This window comes from Chelonoidis abingdonii, chromosome 26 (assembly GCF_003597395.2).
Source record: "Chelonoidis abingdonii isolate Lonesome George chromosome 26, CheloAbing_2.0, whole genome shotgun sequence".
Lineage (NCBI taxonomy): Eukaryota > Metazoa > Chordata > Testudines > Testudinidae > Chelonoidis > Chelonoidis abingdonii.
In genome coordinates, this window is record NC_133794.1 from 11219436 (window position 1) to 11234508 (window position 15073).

At 66.2% G+C, this 15073-nt stretch overlaps 2 protein-coding genes across 5 annotated transcripts in view; both read right to left on the reverse strand.

The window, feature by feature from the left end:
- Positions 1 to 15073, reverse strand: part of DCTN2 (dynactin subunit 2) — a 350710-nt gene that overhangs the window by 296324 nt on the left and 39313 nt on the right. The gene's annotated exons all lie outside the window — the stretch shown is intronic.
- AGAP2 (ArfGAP with GTPase domain, ankyrin repeat and PH domain 2) overlaps positions 1 to 15073 on the reverse strand; it is a 64890-nt gene that overhangs the window by 5969 nt on the left and 43848 nt on the right. For all 4 annotated transcript variants that reach the window (XM_032786872.2, XM_032786871.2, XM_075061132.1 and 1 more), the window contains exons 2-12: positions 13042 to 13100; positions 11978 to 12065; positions 10258 to 10343; positions 9903 to 10044; positions 7299 to 7433; positions 5966 to 6087; positions 5072 to 5224; positions 3212 to 3298; positions 1142 to 1246; positions 684 to 846; positions 120 to 239 (exon numbers count right to left, since the gene is read on the reverse strand). In XM_032786872.2, the coding sequence (XP_032642763.1) occupies positions 120 to 239; positions 684 to 846; positions 1142 to 1246; positions 3212 to 3298; positions 5072 to 5224; positions 5966 to 6087; positions 7299 to 7433; positions 9903 to 10044; positions 10258 to 10343; positions 11978 to 12065; positions 13042 to 13100 (1260 nt within the window). The remainder of the gene's footprint in view (positions 1 to 119; positions 240 to 683; positions 847 to 1141; positions 1247 to 3211; positions 3299 to 5071; positions 5225 to 5965; positions 6088 to 7298; positions 7434 to 9902; positions 10045 to 10257; positions 10344 to 11977; positions 12066 to 13041; positions 13101 to 15073) is intronic.

The following is a 15073-nucleotide window of genomic DNA, read 5'->3' on the forward strand; positions in this document are numbered from 1 at the left end:
CATCGCCAGAGGTCCTGCTGGGAGCCCAGCGTGCCCCACAGCCGCCACGTAACCCCCCAGTGGCCTTCCCTGCCCCCACTCTGCTCTCCAGCCATTGGCGAGGGCAGCGCCGAACCTACCCCCACCGGAGGTCTTGGCGCTGGTGGCCGAAGCGCAACGCTGGAGGGGCCTGTCCGTCTTCCCCAGGGCCTTGGCCACTTGCTCTGTCGGGATGGTCAGTGCCGCGGGGGAGAGGCTAGCTGTGGGGAGAGAAGGGGAGCTGAGGGGTCTTCCCAAGGCGAAGGACAATGGATCCAGGCGAGACAGCGTGCTGGGCCCATACGATGACATATGGACCCACCGTGCCAGTCGGCACAAGGAGCAATCCACCAGGCCACTAGGTGTCACCGTTGGGCTGTGTTAGACAGCTGGGCATTGGGCTCAGGCTGGGGGGACCCGGAGTCAGCCTAGAATGCCAGACCCTCCTGGGGCACCTAGCCCGGCCTCCCTCCCCAGAGAGAGCCAGGCCCCCTCGTGCCCTTCCATCTGCCTCCCCCGGTGTGCCAGCCTCCCCTACGAACACGAGTGTCAGGCCCCCCGCCTCCCTCACTTCCCTGGGAGTGCCAGGCTGCCCACCACCCACGGTCCAGGTGCTGACGCCCTGGCTGGGTCCCCACACAGAGCTGGGCCCTGCGGTCGCTTACCACCACCCTCAGGTGCCTGCCCCCCGCTCATGTCCCGCACCAGACCGTTGATGCTGGAGGAGGGGCTGCAGGCGGAGATGGCCCTAGGGGGGCGCTTGCCAGGCACTTTGACAGTGGTGCGCAGAAGATCCATCACTTTCCCGTGGGTGCTGTGAATGTAATCCTAGGGGGAGGGAGGAGACGGGGAGTCACCGCAAAGCCCCTGTGGAGCGAACTCCACCCGGCTCTCTGCCCTGTGTGCCCATCCCCACAGCGCCTGGCCCAGCCCCAGTCCCCTCTCCTATGGCAGGATGGTGCAGATTGGGCACCCGGTCCTGAGTGCTGGCACTCAGCGGGCAGGGGGAGATGGGGAAACCAGGAGAGCCCCTGAACGAGCCACAGCTGGCAAGGGGTCTGGGTGCTCAGCCGCTGCTCAGCCGGGCAGGGCCCTGGTGCGGGGGGCATGGCCAGGCACTTACGTTGATGCTGGGGTGGTAGAAGAGAAGCCCGTTGCTGGACAGGGTGACATATTTCTTCTTCCACTCCTTGTTGAGGGAATTGCCGCTGCGTTTCAGCAGGAAGCTCTGGGGAGAGTGGGGCAGGTTAGCCAAGGCCAGGGGAGGGGGCACGGATTCCTCCAGGCTTCTGCCCACGTCAGGGGAGGCTAGCGGGGTGACTTGAGGTGCAGCCCACAGCCCGGGGGGGGTGCTCAGTGTGAGCCTCAAAGGACCCTGTGTCCCAGGGACCAAGCGAGTGCAGTTCCCCCTCCCATACTGTATGGTGACGGCGCCACCCCTGGAGTGACCCATCCCTGGAGTGACACTGGGCCTCGTCCCACGGTGAGCAAGGGGGGCTGCCGGTCATTTATGGAGCCCGCCCAGCCCTGAGCCACCTCCTCCCACCGGCCTCGGCAATGGTGCGGAATGAACTCTGTGCCCTTCCCAGGGCTGCCGGCCTGGGGTCGCAGAGTGCATTATGCGTGTCAAGGGGCCCTCCCTCCTTTTGACAGAGGTGGAAACTGAGGCACAGAGCAAGGCTGTGCCAGGTGCCAGGTGTGACGAACTGGGAATGTTCTTAATGTTTTCTCTGAATCCTGTGTTGGTGCCTCAGTTTCCCCTATGCAGTTCTTAAGTATCTAGGTGGTGGGATAAGGATGTGTGATTGCTGCAGAGCAAAGGGCCAGTGCACCTAAATGCCTGACACTCTGTCTCCTAGTAACTGATGGCCTGGGCCCCTTCTCTGCAAAGGTGCCAATTGAAGGTGTTGGAGACAAAGGGATCAGGTGACCTCCTGGCCCCGGAAAGGGGCTGACCAGAGAGGAGGGGCTGAGGGTTTTTGGTCTGGAGCTTGCTGGGATGACGATGAAGTCAAGGCTGCGGGCGTCTGTACTGCCCCCAGACGGACAAACCTGAGGGGTCCGGTTCGCTGTATTAAAGTCTGTTTGATCTGTTCTGTCATCGAATAAACCTCTGTTTCTGTGGTGAGAGTCCGTCTGATCATAAGTGGGGTGCAGGACCCTGTGGTTCCCCGGCCCGCTGGGCGAACTCCTGTGGGAAGCGCACGGAGGGGCAGAGGATGCTGAATGCTCCAAGGAGAGACCCAGGAGGTGAAGCCGTGTGAGCTTCTTGCCCTGAACAAGTCTGCTCCAAGGGAGAGGAGGCTCCCCAAAGTCCTGACTCGTTTGGTGGGGAGCAGTTCCAAAGCATCGCCCGGGGACTCCGTGACACCAGGTCACCCAGCTGGTCAGTGGCTGAGCTTGGAATAAAACCCCGGTCGGCTGGGTCCCAGTCGGTGGCTGGGAGGTGGTGGCTCCGTGCACTAGGGGCCACCACCTCCTCTCAGGGACCCCACAGCCGCTATGCAGCCGCAACCAGGGCTGTGGGTCATCCTGCATTCGGCCCAGGCTGGGTGTGGCATGGCCCCGTCCTCAGCGTGGCACGAGCTGCTGCCCGGGGGAGGTTCCGTGCTTTGATAGCTCACCCGTGCTCACCGGATACCCCTCGCCCTCTGCCCAGCGCAGGATCGCAGACCTGGTCACTGCAGTGCGCTGGCTGCGGCCGGGTCCCCACGGAGCTGTGACCTGCACTCCCCGATCCATCCCCACCAGCGCTGGGGGGGATGGAGAGGCTCAGCGGGTGGATTACAGCCAATGCCGCTTATCCCCTGGCATCTGGGCAGTCAGCCGCCCCGGGAGGGCCAGGGAGGCGGAGACAGCATTTGTCCGCGTGTGCGGTGGGCTGGCTGGGTGCCGGGACTGCTCCCCCTGAGTCGGGGTCAGACCCCTTGCTGGACATGCACAAATACCAGGGAGGCTGGGCTGAAGCCATCAGAGCTGTGTGCATCCCCGCGTGTGTTCCTGGGCGGGCATGCATGTGTCGGGCGGTGTGTATGTGTGTGTGTGTGTGTGTTTGCTGGGTTTGTGTGTGTGTGCGCTTGAGGATGTCCCTGTTGCAAAGGAAAATCCTGGGGGCTCCTCTCGGGCACTTGGGGGGGATGCCAGCTGTCACAGGGCGAGGTGGCTGGGTCCCGGCTGTGCCCGCGGCTCTCACCTGTTTGATTGGGATAGCGCGGCCGCTGCCCGTGCTGTCCCCTCTGCTGTCCAGGCTCCTCTTCTCCGAATCGCTGCCCCGGCGGTTCTGCAACGCGACAAGGAGCCCTCAGCAAAAAGAACACGGCCCCCGGGCGCACCACTGAGCCCCCCCAGGATACACCGCTGTCCCGCCCCCGGGCGCACCACTGAGCCCCCCCAGGATACACCGCTGTCCCGCCCCCAGAGGGCGCCACTGAGCCGCCCCCAGGCTACACCGCTGTCCCGCCCCCAGAGGGCGCCACTGAGCCGCCCCCAGGCTACACCGCTGTCCCGCCCCCAGAGGGCGCCACTGAGCCCCCCCAGGATACACCGCTGTCCCGCCCCCAGAGGGCACCACTGAGCCGCCCCCAGGATACACCGCTGTCCCGCCCCCAGAGGGCGCCACTGACCGCCACCCAGGACTACACGCTGTCGCCGCCCCAGATGGGCGCACATGACCGCCCCCAGGCTACACGCTGTCCCGTCCCCGAGAGTGCACTGAGCCGCGCCCCCAGGCTTTACACCGCTGTCCTGCCTCCAGAGGTGCTCACTGAGCCGCCCCCAGGTAACACCGCTTTGCCCGCTCTTCAATTGCGTCACTGAGCCGCCCGGATACACCGCTGTTCCTGCCCCAGGGGCGCCACTAGCTCGCCCCCAGGATACACCGCTGTCCCGCCCCAGAGGGCGCCACTGAGCCGGCCCAGGATACCACCGCTAGTCCCGACCGCAAGAGGGCGCACAGAGGCCGCCCCAGGCTCAACACCGCTGTCCCGCCCCAGAGGTTGCCAACTGAGCCGCCCCAGGCTACACGCTGTCCTGCCCCAGGGGGTGCCACTGAGCCGCCCCAGGATACACCGCTGTCCCGCCCCCAGAGGCGTCACTGAGCCTCCCCAGGATACACCCGCTGTCTGTCCCCCAGGGGGCGCACTGAGCCGCCCCCAGGAATTCCACCGCTGTCCTGCACCCAGGGGCCACTGAGCCGCCCCGATACACCGCTGTCCTGCCCCCAGGGGGCGGCCACTGAGCCGCCCCAGGATACACCGCTGTCTGCGCTCCCAGGGGGTGCCACTGAGCTGACCCCAGGCTACACCGCTGTCCTGCCCCTAGAGGGCGCCACTGGGTCAGCCCCAGGATACACCGCTGTCCCGCCCCCAGGGGGCACCACTGAGCTGCCCCCAGGATACACTGCTGTCCTGCCCCCAGAGGGCGCCACTGGGTCGGCCCCAGGACACACTGCTGTCCCGCCCCCAGGGGGTGCCACTGAGCCGCCCCCAGGATACACCGCTGTTCCGCCCCCAGTGGGCGCCACTGACCTGTCCCAGCCCCAGGGGGCGCCACTGAGCCAACCCCAGGATACACCGCTGTTCCGCCCCCAGGGGGCACCACTGAGCTGACCCCAGGCTACACCGCTGTCCTGCCCCCAGGGGGCACCACTGAGCCAGCCCCAGGATACACTGCTGACCTGTCCCAGCCCCAGGGGGCACTACTGAGCCGTCCCAGGATACACCGCTGTCCTGCCCCCAGGGGCCGCCACTGAGCCGGCCCCAGGATACACCAGCATCCCACCCCCAGGGGCGCCACTGAGCCGACCCCAGGATACACCGCTGTCCCACCCAGGGGGCGCCACTGACCTGTCCCAGCCCCAGGGGGCACGACTGAGCTGTCTGGGAGCCAAACCCACATGCCCGTGCCCCATCTTCCCATGCGTTCCCAGTCCCCGGCAGCGGTGGGGCGTGGCTGCAACCCATGGCAGCATGTGCCTGGCAGCGGCACGGGACTCCGGGGAATGGCACCATCCAACATGCCCAGGCAGGAGCTCCGGAGATGGGGGGGGGCTCACCGTGAAGAGGCTGGTGCGGCGCTTGGCCCCGCGGTGCAAGGAGCTGGGGGTGCCAATCCCGACCGATCCTTCGCTCCGCAGCTCGCGGTGGCTGATGTTGGGCGTAGACGGCAAGGAGGAGGAGTAATCGCTCACGTGGCCTCCATTACTGGCCTGGAAAAGAGCCCCAGGCACCGGTCATCAGCGTCCTGCTGCCCAGAGCCACCTGCTGCCCACGGGCCCCTTTCCCCCTGGGCCGTGGAAATGCCCCTCTCTGATGACTCCTTCTCCCTGACGGGCAGAGGGCCAGGGAGTGCAGTGAACATGTTAGGGCTTAGAGGGGCGGGGGCGGAGCCAGGGCTCCTGGGATATGTCCCCAGCTCTGGGAGGGGAGTAGGGTCTAGTGGTTAAAGCAGCGGGGACTGGGAGTTAGGACTCCTGAGTTTTATTCTCTGCCTACAACCCCCCACCTCTGGACACACAAGCCCCCAGGGCCAGGGCAGTGCCAACTCTACCTATGCCCCCCCAGGGCAGTGCCAGCTCCACCTATACCCCCCAACGCCAGGACAGCGTCAGCTCTACCTATGCCCCCCAATGCCAGGGCAGCACCAGCTCTACCTATGCCCCCCGAAGGAAGTGCCAGCTCCACCTATACCCCCCAACGCCAGGGCAGCGTCAGCTCTGCCTATGCCCCCCTCGGCCAGGGCAGTGCCAGCTCTGCCTGTACCCCCCCAGGGCCGTGCTTGTCCCAGTTGCCCCGGTTCAGCGGGCAGATCGGGCAGGCCTGGGTATCGTGGTGCCGTTGGGGCTGGAACTGTCCTGCCGTCGGCTCCGTGAAGGGGGCTGCAGGCCTGGAGGCGGCTGGGGCTGGGGAGGGGGCACCCCTAGTTCTTCAGTGCCCCCTGCGGGCCGTACCTGCCCAGGGTGGATCCCGCCCACGGGGGTGGAGGCAGCTGAGTGACTGGGGGTGCTGGGCAGGGACTTGCAGGAGGCCAGGAGCTGCTGCTGCTTCTTCAGAGTCACGACCTTCTGGGCGACTGGGAGGGGAAGGAAAGTCCTATGAGAGACAGGGAGCCATGCGGACCCCCCCTTGGGGAGAGCCCACCCCAGCCACCATTAGAGGGACCCCCCTGGGGGATAGCCCACTCCAGCCACGGCCATGGGGACCTACCAGGGGGAGAGGCCGCCGCAGCCACAGTTAGAGGGACCGCCCTGGGGGAGAGCCCCCCCCAGCCACGGTTAGAGGGACCGCCCTGGGGGAGAGCCCGCCCCAGCCACGGTTAGAGGGACCCCCCAGGGGGGAAAGCCCATCACAGCCATGGTTAGAGGGACCCCCCTGGGGGAGAGCCCACCCAGCCACGGTTAGAGGGACCCCTCAGGGGGAGAGCCCGCCCCAGCCACGGTTAGAGGGACCCCCCAGGGGGAGAGCCCACCCCAGCCACGGCCATGGGGACCTACCAGGGGGAGAGGCTGCCGCAGTCACAGTTAGAGGGACTGCCCTGGGGGAGAGCCCACCCCAGCCACGGTTAGAGGGACTCCCATGGGGGAGAGCCTGCCCCAGCTACAGTTAGAGGGACCCCCCAGGGGGGAAAGCCCACCCCAGCCACGGTTAGAGGGACCCCCCTGGGAGAAAGCCTGCCCCAGTCACGGCCACGGAGCCTGCCCCAGCCACAGGGACCCCCAGGGAGACAGATCGTCCCAGCCACAGGGACTCCCCTGGGGGAGAGCCCACCCCAGCCATGGTTAGAAGGATGCCCCAGGGGGAAAGCCCGCCCCAGCCACAGCCACGGGGACCTCCAGGGAGACAGACCATCCCAGCCATGGTCACAGGGACCACCAAGGAGACAGACCATCCCAGCCACAGCCACGGGGACCCCCAGGGAGACAGACCACCCCAGCCACAGCCACAGTGACCCCTGGGGGAGAGCCCACCCCAGCCACAGGGACCCCCCTGAGGGACAGCCCGCTCCAGCCAAGACCATGGGGACCTACCAGGGGGAGAGCCCGCCCCAGCCACAGGGACCCCCAGGGAGACAGACCATCCCAGTCACAGCCACTGGGACCCCCCTGGGGGAGAGCCCACCCCAGCCATGGCCATGGGGACCCCTAGGGGGAACAAACCACCCCAGCCACAGGGATCCATGGGGGAACAGACCACACCAGCCCAGCCACGCCAGCCCCACAAGGGCCAGACCTTGCCCGTGGCAGACAGGGACGGAGCAGCTCAGACCCCCCAGCCGGCGGTTACCTTCACTGAAGACCCGGTCGACGTTGAGGCCGTAGGTGGCGCAGGTCTCGTAGTAGAGGCAGCGTTTCATGTCGCTGCAGAGCGCCCGGGCCTGCGGGTCCTCGATCACCCGGGGGTTGGTGGAGCTGATCTTGTCTGGGGGGTGGGAGAAAGAATGGCCCCGTCTCACCCGGATGGACGGACGGACGGGGTGGGTGGGCACCACCCAGCTCCACACCACCACCCCCCTCTGGCAGCCGGGCACTGCCCCCCACGAGGCTCCTCGGAGCGGGGATCAAGTCATGAGCCGGGCGGCCGGCCAGGGAGGGGGAAAGACACTCCAGAGCGACAGCATGCGAAGGGTTAACGCCCAATGCACCAGATACAGCCCCGGCCTCTGCACCATCGGGGCCAGCGCTGACTGCGAGGGGAGAGCGCCCCCTAGTGACCCCCGCCCCACTCCCTGCACCACAGCGCCCCCTAGTGACCCCCGCCCCACTCCCGCCATCCACAGCTGGCCCCTAGTGACCCCCGCCCCCTGTGCTCCCTGCCACCACAGCGATCCGCACATAGGACCCACGCCCGCGCCCTGCACCACAGCGCCCCTAGTGACCCCTGCCCCGCTTCCCTGCACCCACAGCGGCCCCTAGGGGACCCCCTTGCTCCCGCCCCACTTCCCTCCACCACAGCGCCGCCCTAGGTTGACCCCGCCCCGCTTCCCTGCACCACAGGCCCCCTAGTGACCCCTGCCCCCGCTCCCTGCACACACAGCGGCCCCTTAGTGACCCCCGCCCCACTCCCTGCACCACAGCGCCCCTAGTGACCCGCTGCCCGCTCCCTGCACCACAGCACATCCATGTAGTGACCCCCGCCCCGCTCCCTGCACCCACAGCGCCCCTAGTGGACCCCGCCCCGCTCCCTGCCCACAGCGCTCCCCTAGTGACCCCTGCCCCTGCCCGACTCTCCACCACATCGCCGCCTAGTACCCCCGCCCCACTCCCTGCACCAAAGCGCCCCTAGCGACCCCCCTGCACCAGGCGCCCTGCACCACATGTGACCCCCTAGTGACCCTCCCGCTCCCTGCACCCACAGCGCCCCCCAGTGACCCCCGCCCCGCTCCCGCACCACAGCGCCCTCCTAGGTGACCCCTCCCGCCCACTCCCTCCACCCCACAGCGCCCCTAGGCGACCCGCGCCCACTCCCTGCACCACAGCGCCCTCCTAGCCGACCCCTGCCCTGCTTCCCTTGCACCACAGCGCCCCCTTAGCGACCCCCTGCCCCCGCCTCCACTCCCTCCACCACCAGCGCCCCTTAGTGACCTGCCCACCACCTGCCACCCACAGCACCCCCTAGGGCCCTGACCCACACACCTCCACCACAGCACCCCCTAGTGACCCCGCCCTGCTCTGCGGCACACGGCCCCCTATAGTGAACCCCTGCCCCACTCCCTGCAGCAGCAGCGCCCCCCTACGTGACCCCTGTCCCACTCCCTGCAGCACAGCTCCCCTATGACCCCCCGACCCAGCTCCCTGCACCACAGCGCCCCTAGTGACCCCGCCTGCTCCCTGCGCGACAGCGCGCCCTAGTGACCCCACCCTGCTCCCTGCGTGCACAGCGGCCCCTTGGGACCCTGCCCCACTCCCTGCCAGCACAGCGCCCCCCACGTGACCCCGCCCAGCTCCCTGGCACCACAGCACCCCTAAGGTTGGACCCCCGCCCTTGCTCCCTGTTGCACAGCACCCCCTAGGTGACCCCCCGCCCCACTCGCCTGCCACCACAGTGCCAGCTAGTGATTGCCCTGCCCCACTCCCAGTGCGCACCAGCGCCCGCCTAGTAACCCTTGCCCCACTCCCTGTGTTACAGTGCCCCTAGTGACTCTCTGTCCTGCTTCCCTGCAGCACAGCACCCCCTCGTGACCCCCACCCTGCTCCCTGCCAGCATGCACCCCCTAGTTGACCCCCACCCTACTCCCTCCACCACAGCGCACTCCCCTATGTGACCCTCACCTGCTCCCTGCACCACAAGCACCCCCCTTGTGATCCCCTTGCCCCACTCCCTGCCACCACAGCGCCCCCTAGTGACCCCGCCCTGCTCCACGTGCCACCCACAGCCGCCCCCTAGTGGAACCTTCGCGCCCAGCTCCCTGCATCATCACAGCGCCCCCTAGTGACTTCCTGCCCTGCTCCCTGCACCACAGCGCCCCCTAGTGACCCCGCCCTGCTCCCTGCGGCACAGCACCCCCTAGTGACCCCCTGCCCCACTCCTTCCACCACAGTGTCACCTAGTGATGCCCTGCCCCGCTCCCAGTGGCACACCTCCCCCAGTAACCCCTGCCCCACTCCCTGTGTACAGCGCCCCCTAGTGACTCCCTGCCCTGCTTCCTGGAGCACAGCACCCCCTAGTGATTCCCTACCCTGCTCCCTGCACCACAGCGCCCCCTAGTGACCCCCTGCCCAGCTCCCTGCACCACAGTGCCCTCCACTGAGCCCTCCCCCATTGCAGCCCCCTGGGATTGCACAGATATCCACCACCTACATCGTGACGGCCTGCAGCGAGTGCCCACTCTGGGTGTGCCACCTTCCCTGCCCCTCCCCGGGGCCCCAGCCCTGCCCACGCCCCACTCACCCTGCGTGCCCACCAGGGCCACGGCCACCTCCGAGGGGCTGCGGTAGCTGGTCAGGAGGTTGTAATATTGGGAGACCTCTTGGAAGCTGTCTTCATTCTCCAGGCTGAACACAAAGACCACGGCATCCACCCAGCTGGCAAACTGTGTGTGGGGGGGAGAGCAGGAAGGGGGGTTGGCTCTCTGTGCCGGGGGGAGGGGTCCCCAACACACAACCAGGGAACCCCCACCCCCGGCCTTGAGGCCAGAGCTGCGGGAGTGTCTTCAGAGTGGAGACCCCGGGAACTCGGGATCAGCTGCGGGAGCATCCAGAGTCCTGCAATACCACCCCCTCCCCGGTCCTCCCCCAGCGGTTACCTTGATGTCCGGGGCACCCCCTTCCTCTCGGATCAATAACAGGTGACTCTGCCCGTCTACCACCACTTCCTTCTTGAACTGTCCGCCTGGGTCCACAGAGAGGGGGAGAGAGCAGGTGAGCAGGGCCCCTGTGCCCGACGGCCCCTGCCTGCCCACACCAGGCTCAACTCCCTCCTGGGCACGGGCAGCCTTGTCCCAGAGCTCGGGGGAGGCATTTGTTGGGGTCACAAAATCAGCCCCCGAGGTGATGCAAAGCTCAAGTTACTGGCCTCTGCTCAAAAGTCCTAGCAGGGGGCTGCAGGTCAGGAGTGAGGGGAACCGGCAGAGCTGTGTGGGGAGCCCAGGGCTGGGCTAGCAGGGGCTGCGGGTAGGGAGTGAGGGGCGCCAGCAGAGCTGTAGAGTGGGGAGCCCAGGGCTGGGATAGCAGGGGCTGTGGGTCGGGAGTGAGGGGCACCAGCAGAGCTGCCAGTGCTACGCATGCCCCTGCAGGTCCAGGGCTGTGGACTACAGAAGCAAAGAGGACATTGGAGGCCGAAGCCTCCTGGGCACAGGGCCCATGTGTGGATGGGCTGGGGGCTAACGGCTGCGACTGGCTGGTTGCTGGCCCTGATGACTTAGCCCCTGCATCTAATCTGGGCCCATTCGGGCTCTGGACAATGGCCGGGGGGAAGCTGCTGCCAGCTCTTTGTGCCCAGCCCGTCAGCTGCGCGGGACTCAATCAGGGCCATTGTCTGCAGCTCCCTCACTGCCAGCAGCTGGCCAGTGCCCCGCACCCACACCCAGGCAGCAGCTTCCCGTTAGGAGAGCGGAGGGGTAGGAGATGGGGATCCACAGAGCCAGGTAGGGGGGCTCAGCTGGGACAGAGCCAATGCTGGGTGCTCCCCACAATGCACCCGACAGGGCGTCCCACGTGGGGCTAGCGGGGGCAGGGGAGGAGGGGAGAGGTCAAGGTGCCCTGCTGGGAAATGCCCAGTTAGGAGAAAATCCAGGTATGGCAAAAATTAGGCTGAGGGGCACATTCAGGCCCCAGAATGGGCATGGTCTGGCCACGGAACTGGCAGGATATGGCCATGGAATCAGCACGGTCTGGCCATGGAACCGGCACGGTCTGGTCATGGAACCGACACGGTCTGGTCACGGAACCAGCAGAGTCTGGCCATGGAACTGGCCCGGTCTGGCCACGGAACCGGCACGGTCTGGTCATGGAACCGACACGGTCTGGTCACGGAACCAGCAGAGTCTGGCCATGGAACCGGCACGGTCTGGCCACGGAACCGGCACGGTCTGGCCACGGAACCGACACAGTCTGATCACGGAACCGGCACAGTCTGGCCATGGAACCGGCACGGTCTGGCCACGGAACCAGCACAGTCTGGTCACGGAACTGGCACGGTCTGGCCACAGAACCGACACAGTCTGGCTATGGAACTGGCACAGTTTGGCCACGGAACCGACACGGTCTGGCTATGGAACTGGCACAGTTTGGCCACGGAACCGACACGGTCTGGCTATGGAACCAGTTCAGTCTGGCCATGGAACCGACACGGTCTGGCTACATAACCAGCACAGTTTGGCCACAGAACCAGCACATTCTCCGCTCTGCTGGCCTGGATGCCCACACCCCGACATGGCCCCCTGGTCTCTGCAGGGCCCTGAAGGAGAGGAGCAGCCTGAGGCAGGGCTCCATGGCCGCCCCGCCCGCCCCCGCCCTGGCACTCACTCTCAGCTGGCTCCAGGCCCAGGTAGGAGCCGGTGAGGAAGCGATGGACGAGGGCCGACTTTCCGCTCTTGATGCTCCCCAGGACACCCTGGGAGGCCAAAGGGCAGAAGTCATGGCAGGTCATGCTTGGTCCTGTGCTAGACAGCGACCCCCCATCCCACCACCCGGCCCTTCCACTCCAGTCACACCAGTGCCCCTCCCAACCCGGCACCCCAGGGGTCACTGGCCAAGGGGTAAGGGGATTGGCTCTTCCTTGCATGAGGCAGGAGGGAAGGAATTCCCCTGTGTCTGGGAGCCCAGTGCACCCCCAATCCCTCCCCCATCCCCCACTGGGGGGCCCCCGGAGCTCTCTGCTGCCCTCAGTGACTGGGCTGGGAGCTCCTCGTGTCCTGGATCAGGCCTGGGGCAGCGTCTGTCTCCACAGCCCCCCCGGGCGCATCCCACAGCACGAGTCACAAGGCCTCTGAGCTCGGGCGTCTGAACTGATGCCAAGTGTCAGCTGCCAGGCTCGGTGCCATGGGCTAGCAGGGGGCTGCGGGTCGTGATTGAGAGGCACCGGCAGAGCTGGTGGGGGGAGCCCAGGGCAGGGGGCTGTGGGTCAGGATTGAGGGGCACTGTAGAGCTGGGGGGAGCCCAGGACTAGGGACTGTAGGTCAGGATTGAGGTGCACCAGCAGAGCTGGGGGGGCAGGACTGGGAGCTGTGGGTCGGGATTGAGGGGCACCAGCAGAGCGGGGGAGGCAGGACTAGGGGCTGCGGGTTGGGATTGATGGGCATTGGCAGAGCTGGGGGGAGAGCACAGGGCAGGAGACTGTGGGTCAGGATTGAAGGGCACCGCAGAGGTTGGGGGGTGGGAGCCCAGGACTGGTGGCTGCAGGTTGTGATTGAGGGGCACCAGCAGAGCTGTGGGGGGGAACCCCAAGGCTGCAGGTTGGGATTGAGGGGCAGAATGGTGTGGGAGGGGGACGACCCAGGCCTGGGGGGCGGGTCTCACTGCCATAAGTCCCATGTTTCCGTACTTCCCGCCCACTTGGTGGCTGGCACGGAGGGCGAGGAGACACCTACCAGTCTGAGCTCTGGGATGGAGCGGCTGAGGGTCCATTCCTGGCTGTTTGCTATGGCCTCTGAGGAGAGAAAGAAAAGGGGGCATGAGGCCCACAGAGATGCCCCTCGTGGGCCAGCCAGCTCCGCGCTGGCTCCCACTGCCCCTGGCGACACAGCCCCAACCCCATGGTGCTAAAGGGAAGAACCCGGCTCTGAACCACCCGGGAATTTGGGGCTCTGGCCTCTTTACACCAGCCAGACCGGAGCAAAGGGGCCTTGAGGCAGGGGTCGGGGCTCCGGATCAGGCCCCCTCGGTCTGTACCCAGGTGCCATCCTCCAGTGCTGGCCTGGCCAAGGGGGCCCGGCGCTCAGCTAAGAGAGCGGCTCCCCCGTGCTGCGCCCGGTATTACCCTGCGCCCCCGGGGGGAAAATGGAGGTGGAGGGAGGGCATTGTGCCAGGCTGGGGATGGCAGGGCCTGGAGCCTGGGTCTTTACACTGGAAGCTGAATGGAGCCACGGGGCGCCCGGACGCGGAGACGCGAGACAGAGAGGCTATTTACATGCTGGCCTGGCCGCTCGGGGAGACACTGGGTTATTGAACCCTGGACGAGAGAGGCACCGATCAGCGGCGGGAGAGCGGCACGGGAAAGCGAGTGGAGGCATTTACAGCTGGGGAGCCCCATGGCTGCTGGAACTGCCACACCGGCACTGCCCCACAGCGCCACGCAGGTCCCCCCAGCTCCAGACGCAACTGCATGGACGTAGTTCTGGGCTATACTGTACATACCACCCCATATACACTCCTCTGCACACCACAAACACTATAGACACCAGCCCCGTATGGATCCCACTGCCCCGTATAGCCCAGCAGGGATCCAGGACCCAGTTTCACTATATAGACTAGCCCCACATATACGCCACCCCTCCCTATATAGACCAGCCTGGATACGGCGGTCCACCGCACAGTATATCCTGGCCCCTGTGGAAAGCGAGGGCAGCCTCCCCCAGGGCTGTGTCTGGCTGGATCTGGCTCCCAGAGATGGGGGTTCGCCGGCGAAGCAGGGAATGGGTGGGGGCGTTAATGTCCTTTCTCTGCTGATTTGCCCAAGGGTCTGGGCTCTGGGGCGACTCTGGGCCCAGGCTGCCGCCGGCGGGACAGGCCCTGCCACGGGCTTTGCCCAGCCGGGCTCCATACAGCGGAACTCATTCCTTCTCTCTGGGTTACCATGGAGCAGTTGCTAAGCAACAGTGCCCGAAGCGTTGCTGAGCGACCCGGAGAGACAAGGGCCCAGGCGCTGGATTCCTGGAGCTGAGGGTGTTTCCTGACTGCCAGGTACCCACGGGTGCCACGTCCCATGCAGCCAGCCTGGCCGCTGGTCCCACAGTGGATGGCTTCCAGCTGGTGCCACCCCACTCCAACCAGCTGACAGCTCCGTCACCCTCACCTAGGGGTGTCTCTCTCTCATGCCCTGGCCCCCGATGAGGGATGCTACCCAACCTTTCTAACATTCTAGTCGGGCACGTCCGTGGCTATCTTGTCGGGTTCCCTTATGGTTCCCAGCACCACCCTATCTGAGCACCTCACGCTCTTCAACCCCCCCTGAGTGTTATCCCCATTTTAAAGATGGGGAAACTGAGGCACAGAGTAGCTAAATGACTTGTCCGAGGTGGTAGAGCAAAGGGCATCGAATCCTGCTCTCCGAAGCGCCCCGCCACCCCACCCACAGGGCTGGCCTTCTTCTCCAGGAAGGACTTTTTCAAAAGCCCTCAGTGGGAAAAGCAGCTCAAGCCCCAGTGAAAGCCAGTTTTGTGCCTAACTCTCTTAGGCATCTCTGACTATCCCAGTGCTGCAGGGACACAGGGACAGATGAGGCAGGGAGCAGGAGACCCCCTCCTTCAGTATCGGTGGGAGACATGAGAAAGCAGGGCTGAAGAATCCTCCTCCTCCGTGGCCGCCTTGACTCGGTGATGCCCGGCGCTATGAGTCGCAGCGACAGGCTCGTCTCTCTCTGCCCCGGGCTGGTGCTGTCATCTCGGGTTGTTATATAAGCGC